This window comes from Plecotus auritus (assembly GCF_963455305.1).
Source record: "Plecotus auritus genome assembly, chromosome: 8".
NCBI classification, from domain to species: domain Eukaryota; kingdom Metazoa; phylum Chordata; class Mammalia; order Chiroptera; family Vespertilionidae; genus Plecotus; species Plecotus auritus.
In genome coordinates, this window is record NC_137782.1 from 97,856,170 (window position 1) to 97,876,219 (window position 20,050).

Sequence of the window (20,050 nt, forward strand, 5' to 3'; positions counted from 1 at the left end):
CTGGGCATGCGGCTGGCCTGGAGGTCTCACACTGCAGCCTGGTGGTTTCACCGGCTCACACCAGCTGGTTCTGTAGGCTTCTCAGTTCTGTGCGCATGTGTGTCTTCTGCCCAGAGGTGGAGAGCTTGGAAGTGGCGGCTTGTGTAGTTGGGGACACACGAGTGCCATGGGATTCGGAACAAACAGCTTCCCCCAGAGGTTGAGGTCCCAGTGGGTAGAGCAGTGGGCAGTGTGGTGGGCATCCTGGTGGTTCTGTCAGTCAGTCACAGATACGGAGGTCAGATGCAGTCACCATGGATGTCCTAGCCTCTGCCTCACCCACATGCCACTTGTGACATTTCCACTCTGACCGCTTCACTAGTCATGTTTCACATTCAGGTCATTGATACTTAACTACAGCAGAAGCTAGAAGGCAAATGCTAGGAGAGAGATGGAGATGAAACTACATTTTTAGAGATGCACTAATAACTCAGAATAGTCTTCACCACTTTTTCTTATTAGTGTATATAAGACGGTTCACGTGCATGTTTACTATACATCGTTAAATCTGATCGTGTCTTCATGTGTGAGGGCCAAGGTGTGTGGCAGTGGAAGTCCTGACTGTAGTAATTACCCAGAAACTTGGATTGTGCTGTTGCATTGGTCATGTAAATGGGTTGTCATGAGCTGCAAGTCGATGGGTTGGCATTTTACTAAGATAAGGAGTTTAGCCAATGCTGCAGACCAGTGAGCCGGATGGGGAGCTCGAGAGAACTCAGGTGTTGTTCTTGCCTTTAAAAGGTCTGTTCCCGTGGCCTGCTAGTGGACTGGCATGTCCTGTGGAGGGAGCAGCTCTGCAAACTTGGCTATCTGCCACCCTTTTACAGTCTCCACACTGAGCTAAGCCATTTAGAGGTGATGAAGAGGGAAAGTCATTCAACTGTTCTGCTTTGTCTCATGGAGCCTTGCTGTGGTGTTCATGAAAATGTAATGCTTTCTGGAAGTGCCTTGAAATAAATAGAGTTGGAGAATGTTCTGGTTTTCTGTGTTCCTGGTAGGACGTCATGTGAGGAATCTCCCCAGTTTGGAACCTTCCCAGAGCACAGGGATAATTACAAAGCAAGTGAGAACTAACGTGTTTTGCCATGTGAATGAAGGTTTCCAGGTTTTGGAAAAGGCACATGTATACCAGGATGTGAGATAGAAGTTGGCCTGGCATGTGACTACGCGAGGCCCTGGGGACATGGAGGTTCTGCCTCCCATTCTGTCCTGGAGACATGTCGAGAAGATAGGTTGGGCACGGTATTTCTAAGGCAACGTGCTGTCTTTATTTTCATACTCTGTACACTTAGTTCAGGAGCATGGCAGACCGGCAGTCTCAGAAAGAACCTTGTGTGTTTCATGACGTCCGCGACACTGAGGCAGGACTCCCCCTAGGTCATTGGTGGCAGGTCTCCGTGAGAAGGAAGGGCGGCAGGTGGCATGGTGGTCTGTCTGCGCTCCTGCTGACACTGCTGAGTCAGGCACAGTGGAATCCTCACTGGCTGTGTGGCTTGTCCTTACAGGGCCTGTCCTCAGCTTGGAGAGGTGTGGTTTTGATGCGTGCTACTCTGACACCTCGTGTGTGGGGCGTTTTTACACTGGGTATGTTTTGTTTCAGAAATACGTACAGCTTTCTCAGGTTCGCAGTAGATTGTGCTGTTGCATTGGTCATGTAAACTGGAGAAGCCGTCACCTTCTGTAGCAGTCTCTACATGTGATCCTGCAGGCATGTCCACGCCCAGTACCTTTTAAAAAAAAATCTTTTTAAAAATATATATTTTTCTTGATTTCAGAGAGGAAGGAAGAGGGAGAGAGAGAGATAGAAACATCAATGATGAGAATCATCAATCAGCTGCCTTCTGCACACCTCCCACTGGGGATTGAGCTTGCAACTTGGGCATGTGCCCTTACCAGGAATCAAACCATGACTTCCTGGTTCATAGGTTAACGCTCAACCACTGAGAAACACTGGCCAGGCGATGCCCAGTACCTTTTGAAAAATGCAAAATAGGTTGCTTTTGCTGCCTCTTACCAATTTTGTAGTAAAATTTTTCATGCTTTTCTCAGAGTGGTCATCCAAAAAGCTCTCTTTCTTCCATAGAGATATTCTTCTAAGAATAAGAATTAAGTGCAGTCTGATCTATTGAGACGTGGTGGGAAGGCTGTGAGGAAAGTGGAGTTCCACAGCCTTTCTGTTGGGCTGCTGCTCTATCCCCACTCGGAGCAGCACTGTATCATGTCTCATCTGTGTGTATCTGTGTGTTTGTTCGTGTGTGTCTTGTCTGTGGGTATCTGCATTTGTCTCGTTTGTGTGTCTCGTCTGTGCACGTCTGTGTGTCTTGTTTGGAATCTGTCGTCTCTTCTCTAGAGTTCTGGCACTTACCATAAGTTTCATTTTTGTGAAGGAAGTAGAACTATTTGGCTGGCCTACTGCATAATTTTAAGCTGAATTGGAATATCCCAAGTAAGTTTTTTACTTATGAAATTGCCAAACATTTCAGTATCAGGGTGGCTGCAGCCAGCCCCAGGACTTCTCACTGTGGTGCTCATGCCCATGTCCCCTAGGGTCGACTGCACCTTCCCAGGTGAAGGAAGCTGTGGGACGCCTGAAAAAACCTAGGGTGGCCCTGGCTGGTGTTGCTCAGTGGGTAGAGCATTCGCCTGCAGGCTGAAGGGTCCTGGGTTCGATTCCGGTCAAGGGCACGTGCCCAGGTTGCGGGCTCGATCCCTAATAGGGGGCGTGCAGGAGGCAGCCTATCAGTGATTCTCTCTCATCATTGATGTTTCTATCTCTCTCCCTTCTTTGAAACCAATAAAAATATATTTTAAAAATAATTTTAAAAGAAAGTGAAGCCACACAGCCAGCGAGGATTCCCAGATTCCCACGCCAGGGCAGGAGGGCCTGGGAGGGAGCAGGGTGAGGGACGGCGCAGGACCCCATCGCCTGGCCACACTCAGGAAGTGGCGCGTCTTCAATCTCTCATTGCTGTCATATTCTTGGGATGAAACAAGTGTCGGAACAGCAGTGCTTGTAACAGTCAGGTAGCAATGCCTCACCAGCTCTCAGAATGAGCTACTACAGGCCTCCACGACTCATGGAGGACCAGTATCACACTCACCATGTCTCACCATAAACTTTGTCTTTCTGGTTGCTGGTGAAACTGTACACAGTTCTGTTCTTGATCCTCTCAGCTCAAAAGCAGGGTGCCCCCTCGGTTCACTCAAATTGTGTCTGGAGCCAATTCCTTACTGCTTTCTCTTACCTGTCCACAGTGCAAGAAATGTCATACGTTACCTTCAGGAGGTACTGTGCCCGTTGGGCTGCACTGGGGGCAGAGGTGACGTGGGGGGAGGGGCATGGGGGAGACACAGGCTGTGGTCTGCTGAGTCTGAATTTTACAAAAGCTGTGCTGGTTATGGCCCTGGAGCGTGGGCAGGCAGTTATAGTAAGGCGTGAATTAGCCATTAACCTTTATGGCTTGTCTCCTGGCAGCAGAAAGTAAAGGAAGGGCCCCAAAGAAGGAGACGGGAACCAACACCCTGCTAGGACTGCTAGCACCCTCTGCCCTCCTCTTGCACACCAGGTGCTAAGCCGTTTCCTGGAATTCTCCACACCTGAACCTCAAGGACAGTTAGGTATGGGGTAGCTCCTGGGATCCACTAGGAGCCTGGAGAGTGGTTGTCCACCCCAGTCCGGCAGGGACAAGTGTTTCTAGGCTCCCTTTGGACTGTGACACTGCCTTAGGACAGGAGGCCCTGCCAAGCTCAGGGTGCTTGGAGTGTCAGATGCTCGCCTTGAGCCCTCTCTTCAACACACCCCACCCACCCTCGCTTGCACTCAGCTCCTCTGAGCCCACGCTTCTACCCTGGCTGGAGCCCCCATCCTCAGCCCCAAGTAATACAGTGGCCTTGGCCTCCCTGCCTCCACCCTGGCCTTCCTGAGCTGTCCACACCCTGAGCAGCCCACCAGGTGATCCATGCCACTCTGATGGCTCCCACCCGCAGCGCCCTGCAGCCCCTACATGCGCACTTCCTCCTTCACTTGAAGTTTTCAAGCACACTTTTCAGGGACTGCCCAGCCCAGACTATTCCAGAGACAACCCTTTCCCTACCTCCCGCCCCCCTTTATTCTTCCTGTGTTTTCTCTCCCCACCCAGAACATCAGCTCCAGGAGGAAAGGAACTTTGAGTAGTCAAATAACCAACATCCACGACAATGTGGTTCTGGTTGTAGAAAACTAGAGGCCCAATGCACGAAATTCGTGCAAGAGTAGGCCTTCCCCTGGCTGCCGACACCAGCTTCCCTCTGGCACCTGAGACCTGGGCTTCTCTCCGGCTGCTGGCAGGCAACTGGGACCCGGGTTTCCCTCGCAGCCCCGGCTTCATCCAGAAGGATGTCTGGTCTAATTTGCACATTACGCTTTTATTATTATAGATGACCATCAGAGAGTCTGGAGCAATGGAGGAAGCTGAACTACCAGGCAGAGAATGGGAAACTGTTGGTACTGAATTTAGCAACAGATTTCTCGGCTGTGGGCTAGGGCTCCTCGGGGGAATAAATCTCTACTACCACCTTCTGTCCCGTGGATGGAAGAGTAGCCACTGGTCAGCAAGCGTGAATGAAGCCAGGCGCAAAGCCCTAGGTCAGAGGTGCAAGGTCACCAGGGGCACACTGTTCAAGGCAACGGAGGGAGGGTTGGGAGGGCCACTGGTGGAGGGATGGTTTAGGCTTTGTCCTAAATGCAGGAGGAGCTTCTGGGGGGCTCAATATGGGAGGACTTGGCCAGTCCCTAGGCTGCTGTAGATACAGGTTGAGGTGAAAGATGGAGTATTACCAGGTGGCAGCTCCTGGAAAAAGCAGAATATGGCCAGAAACACAGTCACTGCCATTGCATCCCAGTGTTCTGGCCTCGCCTCTCTGTTCTCGCTCTGTCTCTCACATGGGCGTTGTTAGGTCGCCACGCAGGAGGCCAGAGTGGTGAGGGATTACGAATTTATTAGATCGTCAGTGAGGGGAGTCAGCGGCTTTTTAAAGGACTTTTGGCGGGATTTTTCTGGGCGGAGACCTCTTTATGCATATCCAGTGGGGAGAGAATGAAATGTGATCACCGCAAGTGAAAAGTGGTCTTCAGCAAAGGGAATGTCCATAGTGAAATGATCTGAAAAGCCAGTTCCTAGGGGAGGGGTATCAACTCAATTGCTCCATCAAACCTAACAGGCATGAGACCTGCTGCTCAGTGGGCACTGACAACCCCAGCACTGCACCTGGTTCAAGGTCACAGGCTGGAGCCCACCCTCAAAGATTTATTTGAAAAGTTGTTTACACTTGACCTGGCCGGTTTGGCTTAGTGGCTAGAGCGTAGGACTGAAGGGTCCCAGGTTCGATTCAGGTCTAGGGCACATGCCTGGTTGCGGTCTTGATCCCTAGTGGTAGGTGTGCAGGAGGCTGCTGATCCATGATTCTCTCTCATCATTGATGTTTCTATCTCTCCTCCCTTCCTCTCTGAAATCAATAAAAATATATTTTTTTAAAAAGAAAGAAAAGTTGGTTACACTTGAGTCTTACTGTCCTTGCATCCGGGTAAGACTCCCCCTGACTTTCATTTGATGGCACATAGCCCTGTGAGGTGAAGACCAGCCATCGCCATTTATAGACGGGGCAGCAGGCTCCTGGCTCTGCAATGGCCACCTGGCTCAGCCTCTACAAAGCTACAGGGGAGCCCGTGCCACCGCCAGGGGTGGGGGTGTGATGGGAGCCTTTGCTGGTGCTCCAGGAGCTCAGGGAGCAGGGCAGATGGAGCGAGCGCCTGAAACAGGGAAGCATGCTGACGGCCTCTGGACAGACATCCGGAGGGCGGGAGGAGGGATATGCCCCGCCTGCTGCTGTTCCCCTCCCCCACCCCGGGGGGTGGCTGTCTGGGGCGACACGTCCTGGGAGCGCCAGACGGAAGCGCTGCTGGGACTGACACGTGGACTTGGGCGGTGCTGTGGGCCGCGGGAGCCGGTCTCCGGACTCAGTTCGCACCGTGGCTGTCCGCTCCTGATGCAGCCGCCCCGAGACAAGGCCCACCGGGACAAAGCCCACCAGGACACAGCTGGGGACGCCCAGTGGTCCAGGTGGGGAGGAGGGGCGTGGGCGGGGGTTAGGGGAGAGGGCGGCGCATCCTGTGGGGAGAGTATCCTGTGCGAGATGTCCAGCTGCAGGGCCTCCTTTGCGCCTCATGGGGGGCAGGCACCACCCTGGGGCGGAAGGAGTGGAGTGCACAAGTAACTCCAACCAGCGGGGACCCTCCTCCCTTCCACCCACCCCCAGGGCCAGCAAGTGCCCCCTAGCCCACTCCAGGCTGCTGGGGCCCAGGAGGTCATGCAGGGAGGGGGGCCTGCTTGGGATAGGGGGCATCTTCCTGGTTGGGGAGGAGCCAGCGCTCACTGGCCTGGCCTCACATGCTGGAACTGACCCTGCCAGGTAGGACCACACCTGAGAGCATAGAGGAGCAGTTCAGAGTCACCCCATGGGGCAGTCAGGGGCTGGTCAGAGTCCTGCCACCACATGCCATGTGTGTGATGTGGGCCAGGTCCCCGAGGGGGGTAGGAGGAGGAGAAGTTGGCAGTAGGAGAGGAAGGGCCCAGGAAGGTTACCCACTCCTTTTCATATCTGTTTCCACTACTGTGTAGACAGGAAGGAGTAGGGAGCCCCCAGAAAAGCTCCCAGGCCACCGAGGCTCATCGCTTGCTCTGGTTCTGTGGGCTGAGGACAAGCCAGCTGGACCCCAGGCCCAAAGTCAGGCCCTGAAATTCCAGAGCTTGTCCACCTCCAGATTTGGGTCCCCCGTGAATCTGTTCTCGGGGCCTCCCTGTTGTGAGCAGAATAATGGCACCTTCCCGCCTCTGCCCCAGCACAGGGCTGCAGGAAGACCCGAAGGGACAGTCCCCAGTGTTGGGGTCAAGATGAAGGCAAAGCTGTTGGGGAAGAGGGAGAAGCTGGCATTCATAAGAAGCCATCAAAGCCAGGAGCTCCTGGGACAGGGCCAGGGAGCAGGGAGGAGCGGCGCCTGCACAGTTCCCTTTTCTGAATCAAGGGGCCACATGACTGCATGTTTGTGTGGCGTGGGTACTGCTTGCATAGGGGCCATTGCAGAAAGCATTTCTAGGTGCTTCATACATAGGAGGCATCTTGATGACTTGGGCTCCAACTTGAGGCTCAGGTCTGGTCAGAGTGGGGGCAGGGGTGCAGTCTCAGCCTCTCCTGACCAGTCCTGCCACACAGGGCTGAGCATTCTGGGTCTGGGTCATCCCTTCCAGCTAGACATCCTTGTTCTGTGTCCCCAACAGCTGTTACGGACATCCCTTTGCCCACTTAGCCGACACTGCCCGCCAGCTTAGGGACGGGGCTGTAGAGGCCTCCAGGGCCGAGGGGGAAAGTAGAGAGCACCTTACGCCACGCAGCTCCCGGGAGAGTGCCCCTGCCAGCTCCTCAGGCTCAGAGCCCACGTGGCAGAACCTCGCATGGAGCCTGCAGCTCTGGCCCTCCTGGGTCCCATGTCAGACATGGACGCAGGCAGGGAGCAAGCACTGCTGGGAACTCTGGGGCCTTGCAGGTGCCTGGCCCGACCCACCACCTTCTTCGTTCTGTGAACACCAAAGGGAGAGTCAGTGGGAGTCCCCCCTCCACCTTGGCCTCTCAGGCAGGGGAGGCTCCACTGAGACCTGTCCCATCTGCCACCGTGAGACTATTCTTGTCTCGGCTTCTGAGTAGCATTTTAAGAACCAGGAAGTAGGGCCGGGGCATGACGGCCAGGGTCCCTCCCCAGTAGAAACTGAGGGGTCACTGGACTGTTTCCAAGTACAGCACCTGCCCTGGCCTCTGTGGAGGTGCGGCCAGCGGGGCTCCTGGATTACAGAACTGTGCACGTTCAGCACAGGACCTGTTTCCCGGTGTGGGGAGGAAGTTCCAATATGTGAAACAGGTAGTGGCAGGGGTGCCCTGGGGCCTCAGCCTGTGGCACCCCGCTGAGCACCTGCAGAACCAGCTTGAAATGCAACCTCTTCACTGCACACATGGGAAAACTGAGGCTCAGGGAAGAGACAGGGTTTCCGAGTCAGTCGGGCGTGCACCAGACCACAGAAGCCACCAGGAGCTTCCCAGCTCCAGGCAAGACTTGGTCTGCAAACATGGGCATGAGGGGGCAGCAGGCTGGCTGTTTGGAACTTAGATTCATTAATCCCAAACCCTTGCATGGTGGTCTCGAACCTGGAATCAGCTCTCTCTACTTGTGGGGTACAGCAGCCGCCGTGGGGCAGCAGGGAGGGTGCTGTATCCTCCTGTCTCCCTCCCCCACTGAGAAGTACAGTGGCCCGTGTAGACAGGCGGCAGAGTAGAGGGGCATAGTTGCCATGCCTCCCTCCGGGCCAGTCACAGTGACTCCTGTGGGGGCACCCGGAACTTGTGGGCACCTTGCTGTTTACTGGCTCGTGAAGGAGGCAGACATCATGGGCTCTTCTTCCCTGGGGAAACTGAGGCTTGAGGAGGCTAGGCAACTAGTCCCAGGTCCCTCGCCCCCCAGCCTTGTCCGCAGCCAGGCGTGGGCTCCAACCCTCCTGGGGTAGTCTTGGCCTCACCCTGGACCGTCCTCCCCAGTTGTCTGTGCAGCTTGAGCCTGGAGGGGGCTGGCAGGTGGGAAACCGGCTCTGGGTCCGCTGCAGATCAAGCCCCCATATCTGCCGCCTGGACCACCCCCCAGCCCCTGCCCCCTGCCAGGTCCAGACAGAGGTCAAAATGAGGGTTTGGGAGTGAGGGGACAGTCCAGTGTCCTTCCTCATAGGCGTCCTTCCCTACTCTGCTCTGACATCTGCCCCGAAGCTCCTGCGGGCCCCCTCCTGACCACCTCTTACTTTTTGGTGCCTGGCTCCTGGCCCCTGCCCTTCCTCTCCCTGAGCCCTGCCATTTCCTGGTGACTTTGATGTCCACATGGCCCATCAATCCAGCGGCCTGGCCTCTCGCCTGTGACCTCTCCTCCCCTGCAACCTCCTGAAGCTTTACAGCACTAACACCTTTGCCCCTTCATCCACCAGGCCTTCCCCACAGCCTGCACTTCCCCCTCTGCAGTGTTCCACCCCAGGGAGGACCTGGTCACCTGCCCCAGGCCCCAGGCAGGTGGGCGAGTCCAGGTGCAGGCAGGACCCTGAACCCCCAGCTTTAGGGCATTGCCACTGTCCAGACCAGCTGCCTCCAACTGCCACCGCACTCTCAGGGCTGTCCCCCACAGCACAAGACATGCGAGTCAGCAGGGCTCCTCCTGCCTGCTCCTGTCGCCCACCCACACAGTACACTTTGCCTTTAGAAAAGCTGTAGCATGCCGGATTGCGGGAAGGTAGCACAGCACTCCCTGGCTCTGCACTGCTGCCCCTGTCACACCTGAGGTCAGTGTCCGTGTGTGTCATGGGCAGTGAGCCGGTGTTGACAGTTACAAACCAAAGTCCACAGTGCATTCAGGCCTCTGCAGCTCTCTGCTGTCCCAGGACCCGTGGGGCTCCTGCATGCACGGGTCCTCAGGGCAGGTCTCCTGAGCACCTCCACCTGTGGCCCTTGGTTTTGGTGACAGACAGTTGAGAGCACCGGCCAGGAGTTTGTGGATATTCCCTCTGTGGACATTTGTCTGACAACCTTCCCAGCAGCCAGGGATGCCTCACCCCTGCCCAGGTTCTTCCAAGGGGCCCCACAGCACCATGTCCCCTTGCTGGCCGCCCAGCACCGCCTGCCCAAAGTCCTCTGCTGGACAGACCCAACTTTTCTGGGGATCCTGCAGGACCCACTGTCCTGCCCCCAACCTGTGGTTGGTCCCCCCCCCCCCCCCAGTCACGGGACCCTCCCTCTCTGCCTCAAATGGGGTCCTCTTGCCCACCTCACCGCCCCTTTGGCAGGTACTAGCTGTCAGCTCCCGCCTGGCTGCCTTCTTGGGCCCCTTGGTCTGCAGTCCCAGGCAGCAGCCCCCAACCACAGTGCGTCTAAGCTGCCTTATACCCGCATGCTGTTAGTGACGTTCCTGGAGTCTGTCTCTCCTCCTGGGAGTCAACAGGCGGCATTTAGATGTTGGGGAGTTTGGAGTTTGGGAGGTTGTGTGCCTTTGTCAGACTCTGCCCCTCCGGGGCCTGACCCTTCCTCTCCCGCAGGCCTGAGTGCCAGGCATGGACGGGGACGCTGCTGCTGGGCACGTGCCTGCTGTACTGTGCCCGTGTCAGCATGCCCATCTGCACCGTCTCCATGAGCCAGGACTTCGGCTGGAACAAGAAAGAAGCCGGCATTGTGCTCAGCAGCTTCTTCTGGGGTTACTGCCTGACTCAGATCCTGGGTGGCCACCTGGGGGACCGGTAAATGCCCACTCCCCACTCCCGTGCTGGGCTGGAGAGCTCTTGGGGGAGGGCCTACTGGGAGCTGGGAGACCCGAGGCCCAGGGGGTTGGGATGCACAGCTACCCTTTGGGTTCTCAGCATCCTAGTGAGAGCTCTTGGGGTGGTGGGGATGGATGGACGGACTGGACCCTGTGCTCTCACCCTCGGCCTCCTCCGCAGAGGGTTGTGGCTCAGCGTGACTCTGGAGAACAGCTCTGAGAAGGGATGGCCCGAGCCCCACCTGGCTATCTCCATGCAGGATCTCTGGCCCTACAGCTCAGTCTGGCCCTGCAGCTTCCCCATCACTGCCCTCTTGGCCCCTCCAGGATCGGGGGTGAGAAGGTCATTCTGCTGTCAGCCTCTGCCTGGGGCTTCCTCACTGCTGCCACCCCACTGCTCGCACACCTGGGCAGCGCCCACCTGGTCTTCATGACCTTCTCACGCATCCTCACGGGCTTGCTCCAAGGTAGGCACACTTCAGGGGCTTCCCTCACTGGTGGTGTTAGACTCTGTCACGGAGCATGTGTGTGCATGTGTGTGTGTTCATGCAGGTGGTGCACTGTGTATGCATGCGTGTGCTCCTATGTGCTCCTGTGTGTGGTGGGTAGGCAGCTTGGACTGACGATGCCTTGGCACCCAAGCAATTTCTGTTTCTAGAAGCATTTCTGTCCTGGCCAGTCTGTTCAATGGTTAGAACATTGGGCCTCGGACTGAAGGGTCTCAGGTTTGATTCCCCGTCAAGGGCACGTACCTGGGTTGCAGGCTTGATCCCTGGTCCTCAGGTCAGGGCACATGTGGGAGGCAACCAATCAATGTGTCTCTCTCACATTGATGTTTCTCTTTCCCTCTCCCACTTCCCTCCACTCTCTAAAAATCAATGGAAAAAATATCCTCGAGTGAGGATTAACATCAACAATGAAATAAATAGAAGCATTTCAGTCTGGCAAATTCTAATGTCAGATGTCCTTCTGCCAAAACGGCTACACCCGGGTGGCCCCCAAGTTGCTGTCTAACAGCCATCAACACCATGAGGCTGACAGGCATGGTGGGGACACAGGCTCCCATGCTCTGGTTACACTAGACTTCTGGAGAGAGTCCCCAAAGACCCCAGTGGCCCAGGTGAGCAGGTGGTGTCCAGCCCCCGCTCCGGGGAAGGGACGGCCTCTGAGCTACCGCCTGCACCAGCCTGGGCTCTGCAGCACCCATCTCCTGGGTTCCACCTGAGTGTGTGGGTTCTGGGCCCTTCCTCACCACGCCCCGCCTGCTCCAGAAGGGCCCCCTGGCAGCCCCCTCAGATCCTGGCAGGGCATGGGCATGGGCCCTAGGGACCCCTGTTCTCCTGGAGTTGGCCTGTGCCTATTTCTGACCAGCCCCACCAGTCTGGCCTCTGTGCTCCCGTGAACCCACCCCAGATGGTCTGTCTCCCTGTGGCTCAGGGCTGGTGCTCTGGGTCCTGCTGACCAAGGTCCCAGAGCTGGGCTGTAGGGCGCCCCTCTGGGTAGCCTACACCTCAAGCTGTTTCTCCCCATCCTGGGAGGCCAAAAGACTTTTATATGTGCTGGACTATAGTTCATTATGGGGGACAGACCGGCTCCAGGGCAGCTGTCACGCTGGGTGACTGGCACTCTGGTGGGCAGGGCCAGTGCTCTGAGGGGAACCAAGTCCTACTCCGGTCCCCAGCCTCTTACAGCAAAACAGGCAAGAGCTGAAGTTTCCAGTGCAGTGTTTTAAACACGAGATTTTTAAATAATTGTAGATTCACAGGAAGTTGCAGAGCAACATACAGGAAGTTCTGTGCTCTCTCCCGTCTCCCTGTGGTGCCATCTCAAGTAGCTACGGGAAGCATCACGCCCAGACCCAGCACTGTGGTTCCACAGGGCCATCAGGTCTCACCTATTGTGTGTGTAGCATGTGTGTGTGTGAGATAGCATGTGCTAGTGTGAATCAGGGTGTGTGTCTGCAGGTGGACACGCCACATGCGTGTGCCAGGACTGTAGAGCTGGTGTGGCTCTGGAAGCCAGGGTGAAGGTGGCAGAAGTCTTTCCCACCAGCGCTTCTCATCCAAGCTGAGCATCTCCTTAGCCAAGTGTTGCTGCTGGTTCCTTGGGGTGATGTGAGTGTGAAGGACACCCCAAGCTTGAATAATCACCGATGGGGAACTTCCCAGCTAGGTCTCACCCTCGGCTGGTTGTACTCGCTGGCCCCGCTGGCCCGTGAGCCTCTGCATTCTCTGCTTGTTCCAGGGGTTTACTTTCCTGCGTTGACCAGCCTGTTGTCACAGAAGGTCCAGGAGAGTGAGCGAGCTTTCATCTACAGCACTGTGGGGGCCGGTTCCCAGTTTGGGTAAGTCCGAGCCTTGGGGCGGGGCAGGGTGGGGGGCGGCGGGGGAGGCAAAGTGTGAGGCCCCAGCAAAGCCCTGTAGGTGGTGGGACAGGCCACGTGGTTGCCTCTGCGGCTCCAAGTGACTGGGTCTGGCTGGTTCTGTGCTCCAGGCAACTCTGTGCACAGGTGCTGGCGGCAGGTAAAGTGGCTTTAGGCTGTGCCAGTGGGCAGGGCAGCAGCGCTTTATCAAGCGCCCTTTCATCTGTGCTGGTGGAGCCAGATGTGGGGGGTGGGCTCCGATGGGAGGTGCCTGCACTCGTCCTGGCGGGCACATGTCACATCTGGAAATGAGAGCCTGTGCCCTGCCCCTGGCTCTGTGTGGAAGGACAGCTCCCTGTCCTGATGGGCTTCCTGACCCAGGCTCGGACCCTCACTTCCCTGCTCCAAGGTCCACGCAGAATTTAGAGGGGTAAGGGGTACATGCCCCTGGGTGGGCTGGAGCAGCCTAAATAAGAACCCAGGGTGCCCAGTGCAGTGTGATGTTCAGAGAAGCAAACAGGACACCAGGAAACATTCCTCATTTATCTGAAATCCTACCTCACATGGGTGTCCTGGGCCCATTGTGTGTGTGGGGGGGGGGCAGAGAAATGGAGGCTCAGAGAAGTGACCCCCACAGGCCCAGTGGCCTCAATCTGAGCCCAGCTTTTTTCCTCCTTTACAATCTCCTGGCCAAACCAGATGTGGTGGTAGGGAAGCAGCCCCTGAACCATGATGTTTGGGGGTTGAGGCCCCCAGGGGATTGGGGGTTTTAGTTTAGAGAGACTCACACCGCAATTTCGGGCCTCCTTGTTTTTAAAAATATATTGGTATTGATTTCAGAGAGGAAGGGAGAGGGAGAGAGAGATAAAAACATCAATGATGAGAGAGAATCATTGATCGTCTGCCTCCTCCAGGCCCCACACTGGGGATGGCGCACGCAACCCGGGCATGTGCCCTGACCGGGAATCTAACAATGACCTCCTGGTTCATAGGTCAATGCTCAACAACTGAGCTAGGCCGGCCGGGCTCAGGCCCCCTTAAGGGCCGAGGAACAAGACATTCAAGCACCACAGAGCCCCTGTGCCCTGTCTCGGCCACATGGCCGTCCTGAGTACACGGTGGCCACGCAGCATCCAGTCTCCTGAATGCTAGTCTCTAACCAAGGGCTGCAACAGGGCACCCCCAGTTTCCCAGACACCAGCTTACAGGGCTGGGATGGTCCAGGTGCCTCCTTGCCTGGCCTGGGTGAAGCCAAGTCATGGCCACTGTCCTCTTGTTCTAGGACGCTGGTGACAGGGGCAGTGGGCTCCCTGCTCCTGGACTGGTGTGGCTGGCAGAGCGTCTTCTACCTCTCTGGCGGCCTCACCCTGCTGTGGGTGTGTTACGTGTACAAGTACCTGCTGAGCAAACAAGGTAACTGCGGCTGGGTAGGCACAGCCTGCAAATTCGGCCGCCCAGGAAGGGTGAGGGCCTGGAGCCTGGGCCCCTCTGGCCACCACCGAATGTGAAAGTCACAGAGCAGCCCCAGCTCAGGGGACCAGGGGCTGCCACTCAGCCCCAGACTAGGACCTCAGAAAACATGCCTGCGCTACCTGCCCCTACCCCCACCCCCCTCCATGGTTAACGCCATGTTCAAGCTGAGAGGTCTGCAGGAATCGAGGCAGAGGCAGGGAGCTGCGTGTCAGATGGCAGAAGAGGAGATGGGGACTCAGGACTGGGGAGAGGAGATCAGAAAAGTGGACCCTCAAAGGCACTGGACACAGCGGGAGGGCCCCCCCCACCACCACCCCATCACTGGGCCTTAAGAGCAGAGCAGCCGCTGTCCCTCTGATTCCGAGCAGCTTTCACATGGACGCTCCTTGCTCCCTCCAGATCTCATTCTGGCCTTGGGCGTTTTGGCGCAAGGCCTGCCGATGGCCAGGCACACCAGGGTTCCCTGGAGACAGCTCTTCCGGAAGCCTTCTGTTTGGTGAGCTGGCTGTGCGGGGTCACCTTGTGGGGCAGGGGCAGAGGGTGGGGACACTGTGTGTCCGTAGAACTGACTGATCACTGAATCAGGGTCTCCCATGTCCTCTGGCCGCCCTGGGGGCTGGGGACCGTGGGCCTGAGAGGCACCTGCACTTGCAGGGCGGCCATCTTCTCCCAGCTCTCAGCCGCCTGCTCCTTCTTCATCCTGCTGTCCTGGTTGCCAACCTTCTTCAAGGAGACCTTTCCCAGCTCCAAGGTGGGTGGGCTGCCTCGGCTCCCGCAGGGTGAAGCCACACCACATGGCCAGCACCATGCCTGGTGTGCAGAGGGCCCTGCCGTCCTGCTCCATGCGGTCCTGACCCTGCACTGCCACACTCAGCCCAACCCTGTGACGGGCCCGCCATCTGTGATGGTCATTTCTGGGGAGGGCCCAGCAGGGGCCTAATGTGAACAGGGATGTCACCTCCCGGTCCTGGTGGCCAGGACCCCCTGAGCAGCACCCTCCTGGCCAGGAGTGTGGCCCCCCATCCCCCACCCCCTGCTCTGCCCTGGGAGACTTCGCAGCAGGGGAAGACTGTGCTGGGGTCTAGCCCCGTGGGAATGGGTTAGGGTTAGGGAGGCCCAACCCCGGGGTGAGGATGAGGGTGGGGGCTGGTGCCAGCCTGGCTGCCTCTGAGACCCGCCTCCCTCTCCACAGGGCTGGGTCTTCAACATGGTGCCCTGGTTGGTGGCGATTCCCGCCAGTCTGTTCAGTGGGTTTCTCTCTGACCATCTCATCAGTCAGGGTGAGCCCTGGGGACAGGAATTGGGGGAGCCATGCCTGAACTCACCCCACTGTGGGATGGGGAGGCACCCCTCCTGGGAGGGCAGCCACAGCGATGGCAAGAGGCCATGGCCTCTGAGGACCAAGCTGGGAGAGTGAGAGCCCAGCCCTTCAGAGGCAGCAGGTGAGCCCCTGGGAGCCTGGTTCCCAGCCTGACCCGGTGGGTGGCTCCCCAGCCTCAGTTAAGAGTGGGCTCGGAGTGCAGTGAGAGGCTCCAAGTCCCCCGCAACTGGAGTGACCTCCCAAGGCCGGATGCAGAGGTGGGAAGGGCACCTGGTGTGGTCAGAGTCAAAATCAGGTGTGAGCGGGACCCGAGTGCACATCTATAATGGTCAGAATGGCCTTCCTTCCATGCATCTGCCCGACCTCAGCCTCAGGTCCTGTGAGTGCAGACGAACCTCAGAGTGGATGCACCACAGCACATACACGAGTGTGCACACGCCTCTCCCACAACACAGAATATCACGGCTTGAGCCTGGGGCCTCTCCCTGCTCCCTCCTGCAGCTCTGCCGGGGTGGGTTCCCCTGTGGGTGTTGGAGGGGGGTGTCAATGCAAACGGGGCAGTGGGAACGTGTCCTGGTCTCCCCTCTGTCCAGGTTATAGAACCATCACCGTGCGGAAATTCATGCAGGTATGGAGGTCGTGGGATGGCTGTCTTTGGACATCCTATTTATTACTGGGACATGAGGATTGTGTCCCCAAATCCCCTGACCCAGGAGGTGCCAGTGTAGCAGGGTCGTGGGAGGGTGCCCTGGTAGTGCTGGGGCCGGTGCGGCCGCCCCTTCTCGGAGCTGTGTGTGCGGCTCTCTGTGCCCTTTGAGCCCTGGCACCCATTCGGGGCCTGGATTTGCTCACATCTAATGGGGTCTGTCCACTTGAGGTTCAACCAGCAGGATAGCCCGTCCCACACTCCCCTAGGCTACCGGAGCTGGGAGGGGTACCCCTGGCCCTTTGCTGGCACAGCCCTGCCTGACCCTAGTGTCTGTCCACAGGTGATGGGCCTGGGCCTGTCCAGTGTGTTTGCCCTGTGTTTGGGTCACACCTCCAGCTTTTGTAAGTCTGTGTTCTTTGCATCGGCTTCCATCGGCCTGCAGACCTTCAACCACAGGTAAGGGCCCCACGCCCTGCCCACCAGAGACACCCATCTGCCCTCGGCCTCCAGCACTGCAGTCCTGGGTGCACAGGGGCAGGGCAGGCCATGGCAGGTCCCCACGCACGAGCCACAGAGGCAACCTGTTGTCTGTCCACCGGGAGGAGCCAGCTCATCCGGTCCACGCCCATCCTGTGGGTGGTTCCAGTCCTTCCCAGTGCCTAGCATCGGCCCTGTTTAATCAGAGAACTTCACGGGGAGTCGTTTCAGGAATTGTCATTTTTCAGATTTATGGACGCAAAGGAGTATACATTCGGCAAGCTGGCCTTCTTGTTTGTTTCTTCCTGGGAGTGGGGCCCTAGGCTGGGTCACTACCAAGATGGGGAGCTGGGAGTTCAGATGGCCCAAGTGTGGCCGAGTGCCTGGGCATGGCCAGCGAGCACCGCGGGGCTGGGCCCTGAGCCCCCGCTGGTCTCCAGCTCCAGGTGCTCAGAGGCCTGATATTAGTTCTGTGGATGGTGGCTGCCCCGTGGTCACTGGCCCACGTGCTTTCCTCCCCACAGCGGCATTTCTGTTAACATTCAGGACCTGGCCCCGTCCTGCGCTGGTGTGCTCTTTGGTGAGGACCCTGGCCCCTGCCCGGAACCTCAGCAGCTACTCCCAGGTGGGTTGCCTGCAAGGGTCACAGTGGGACCCCTCTGATGGTCTTCCTCTCTCCCCTGTTCACAGGTGTGGCCAACACAGCTGGGGCCTTAGCAGGTGAGAGGCAGGCAGGGGTCCCCTGCCTGAGGTGCCTGGGTTTCCCTGTGTCCCCCACCACCCTCTGGCTATGCAGGGTGGGGTGTGGCACCCTTCAGTGGGGTCCAACAGTGTCAGATCAGTGTGGTGGGGGGCACACCTCCAAGCTGGTCCAGAGAGAGAACAGAGCTGTGTTCTGTAGGGTTCACCCTTCCCCCACTGTAGGGTTCACCTCCCCCTCAAATGTGAGTCAGTCCCCAATGTCCTGGGTCCCCATGGGTCAAGTGCCTGGATGACTGAACAGGCCCCTCCCACTGCCCCAGCCCCACTGGAGGCACAGAGGGCACAGAGGTGGCCGGTCTCCTGCAGGGCCTGGGAGGCCTCTGCCCCCTGAGACTGGCTGGCCTTTGGACATAGAATTTGGCTTTCTCTTTAGGCCCCTTTCCTCCAGGCACCCCCACCCCAGCTCCTCTCCCCCAAACTGCCTGGGACTGCTTGTCACTCACCCTGTCTGTCCCCTCTCTTGGGTGCAGGTGTTGTGGGTGTGGGCCTGGGTGGTTACCTGATCGAGACCACAGGTTCCTGGACATCCGTGTTCAACCTGGTGGCCGCTGTCAGCAGCCTGGGGCTGTGCACCTTCCTGATGTTTGGAAAGGCCCAGAGGGTGGACCTGAGCCCCAGGCAGGAGGACCTCTAGCTGCCCGCCCCCCGCCCCAAGGTCCGTCCATCAGCCTCGGGTGAGAGGCTTTATTTAAGAGCCTCTCTCTTGCCTGCAGACGTCGGACCTCAGAGAGTGAGTCTCGGTGGAGCAGGAGTGGGGCGCCGCCCTAGTTAGGCCTCAGTTTCCCCTCTGCCACCGGGGTGCGTGCCCTACTCAGCATTGGTGGACTGTCCCGGGTGCCTGGAGTCAGTGTAGAGCGGGTGTGCCCTGCCCTCAGCCATCTGGGAGCAGTGGCTGGCACAGGGCCTGGACTGCACTCTGTCCCCAAGACGGCTTTGCTTTGTTTCTCGGCACTTGGGCCGGATCCTTCTCTGTGGTGGGCACCTGTGTGCTATGGAGTACTCCGCAGTGTCCTTGCCCCCAATTCTGTCTCCTGATGTCATCAAGTATTCCCAGGGCAGCTGCCCAGGTTGGGTGGGGGGCAGTGAGCTCCACCCCTTTGGCCGTCTTTGGGGACCCCACCCCAAGGTCTCCCTCCGTGGATCCCCAGACACTAGCAATGTGCTCTGCTTCCCTGGCACCCAGTGCCACTGTGTGGGAGCCTGGGCACCCTCTCCTGCCCAAGGCGTTCCCCAGAACCAGGTGACCCTGCCTTCCCATTTACAATAGAGGAGCCATCGCTCATGAATAATAGGTGTCGCCAGATGTATATGGAGAGAAAAGAAATACAAAAATGTGGGGAACGTACCAAAGCCTTATTTAAATGATGACTATTAATTTATTTAAAAGAAGACTGTTGTTTTAAAGCACATTGTTAAAAGAATAAATACTTGTAAAATATTTTTTGAACTCATTCACAAGAAAACCAGTAAAGTGTTACAAACATGTCAAAGGAGAACCCCAGAAACAGACCCAGGGGTAGCCAGGGCACTGCATGGGGCGAGGTGCTGCGTGTCCCCACAGCTGGTTGGGAATGGGGCACTGCTATCAGCTCCCCACAGAGCCCAGCAGCCCCGCCCACAGTCACTCAGCCCAGGCCAGCTGTGCAGGGACATCTGTTGGTTCCTATTTCAGCACAAACTTCCCCCACAGTCACCCCACTTTTTTCCTAATCCTCACCTGAAGATATTTTTCCATTGATTTTTAGAGAGAGTGGAAGAGAGAAAGAGAGAAACATCATTGTGAGAAGAACACATCGATTGGTTGCCTCCTGCATGTGCCCCAGGGAGGAGCCTGCAACTGAGGTATGTGTCCTTGACTGGAATCGAGCCCGGACCCTTCGTTCTGCAGACTGACACTCTATCCACTGGGCCAAACTGGCCTAGGGCTAGTCTCCCCACTTTTGATTAGAAAGGACCTGAGAGATTCTTTTAAAAACAATATTTTTTTTATTGATTTCAGAGAGGAAGGGAAAAGGAGAGAGAGATAGAAACATCAATGATGAGAGAGAATCATGGATCGACTGCCTCCTGCATGCCCCCCTTTAGGGATTGAGCCCAAAACCCAGGCATGTGCCCTTGACTGGAATCAAACCCAGCACCCTTTGGTCCGCCAGCCAACGCTCTATCCACTGAGCCAAACCAGCTAGGTCCAATCTGAGAGATTCTTGATCACAAAGTGAGTCTGGCCGGGTGGGCTGGGCCTGTTTGCAGAGGTGCAGTGAGAATGCTAATCCTATCTAATAAAAGAGTAATATGCAAATTAACCATCACTCTGCTACACCCACAAGCCACGCCCACCAGCCAATCAGGAGCGAGTATGTAAATTAATCCAACCAAGATGGCTGCGGCCACGGAGTGAGCAGGAGGCTTGGGTTTCCCCGGCAACGGAGGAAGCCAAACTTTCCGCCTGCCCTGGCCTGCCTTGGCCTCCGCTTAAGGCTACAAAGTTTCAATTATAGAAGATAAATAAATCCCAACAAAAATGGCGGCAGCCATGGAGCTGGAGAGAGCAGGAGGCTTGAGTTGCCCCCGGCGATGGAGGAAGCCAAGCTTTCCGCA

The 20,050-nt window shown here is 57.1% G+C and overlaps 1 protein-coding gene across 1 annotated transcript; it reads left to right on the plus strand.

The window, feature by feature from the left end:
* Positions 1-5,968: 5,968 nt before the first annotated feature.
* On the plus strand, positions 5,969-18,884 carry SLC17A9 (solute carrier family 17 member 9). The gene is made up of 13 exons (XM_080683439.1): positions 5,969-6,137; positions 10,191-10,388; positions 10,736-10,875; positions 12,653-12,752; positions 14,053-14,183; positions 14,643-14,739; positions 14,898-14,994; positions 15,436-15,523; positions 16,158-16,192; positions 16,554-16,669; positions 17,215-17,270; positions 17,381-17,410; positions 17,923-18,884. The coding sequence occupies exons 1-13, from the start codon at positions 6,064-6,066 to the stop codon at positions 18,084-18,086; spliced, it is 1,326 nt and encodes a 441-aa protein (XP_080539565.1). The 5' UTR covers positions 5,969-6,063; the 3' UTR covers positions 18,087-18,884.
* The last annotated feature ends 1,166 nt before the right edge of the window (positions 18,885-20,050 follow it).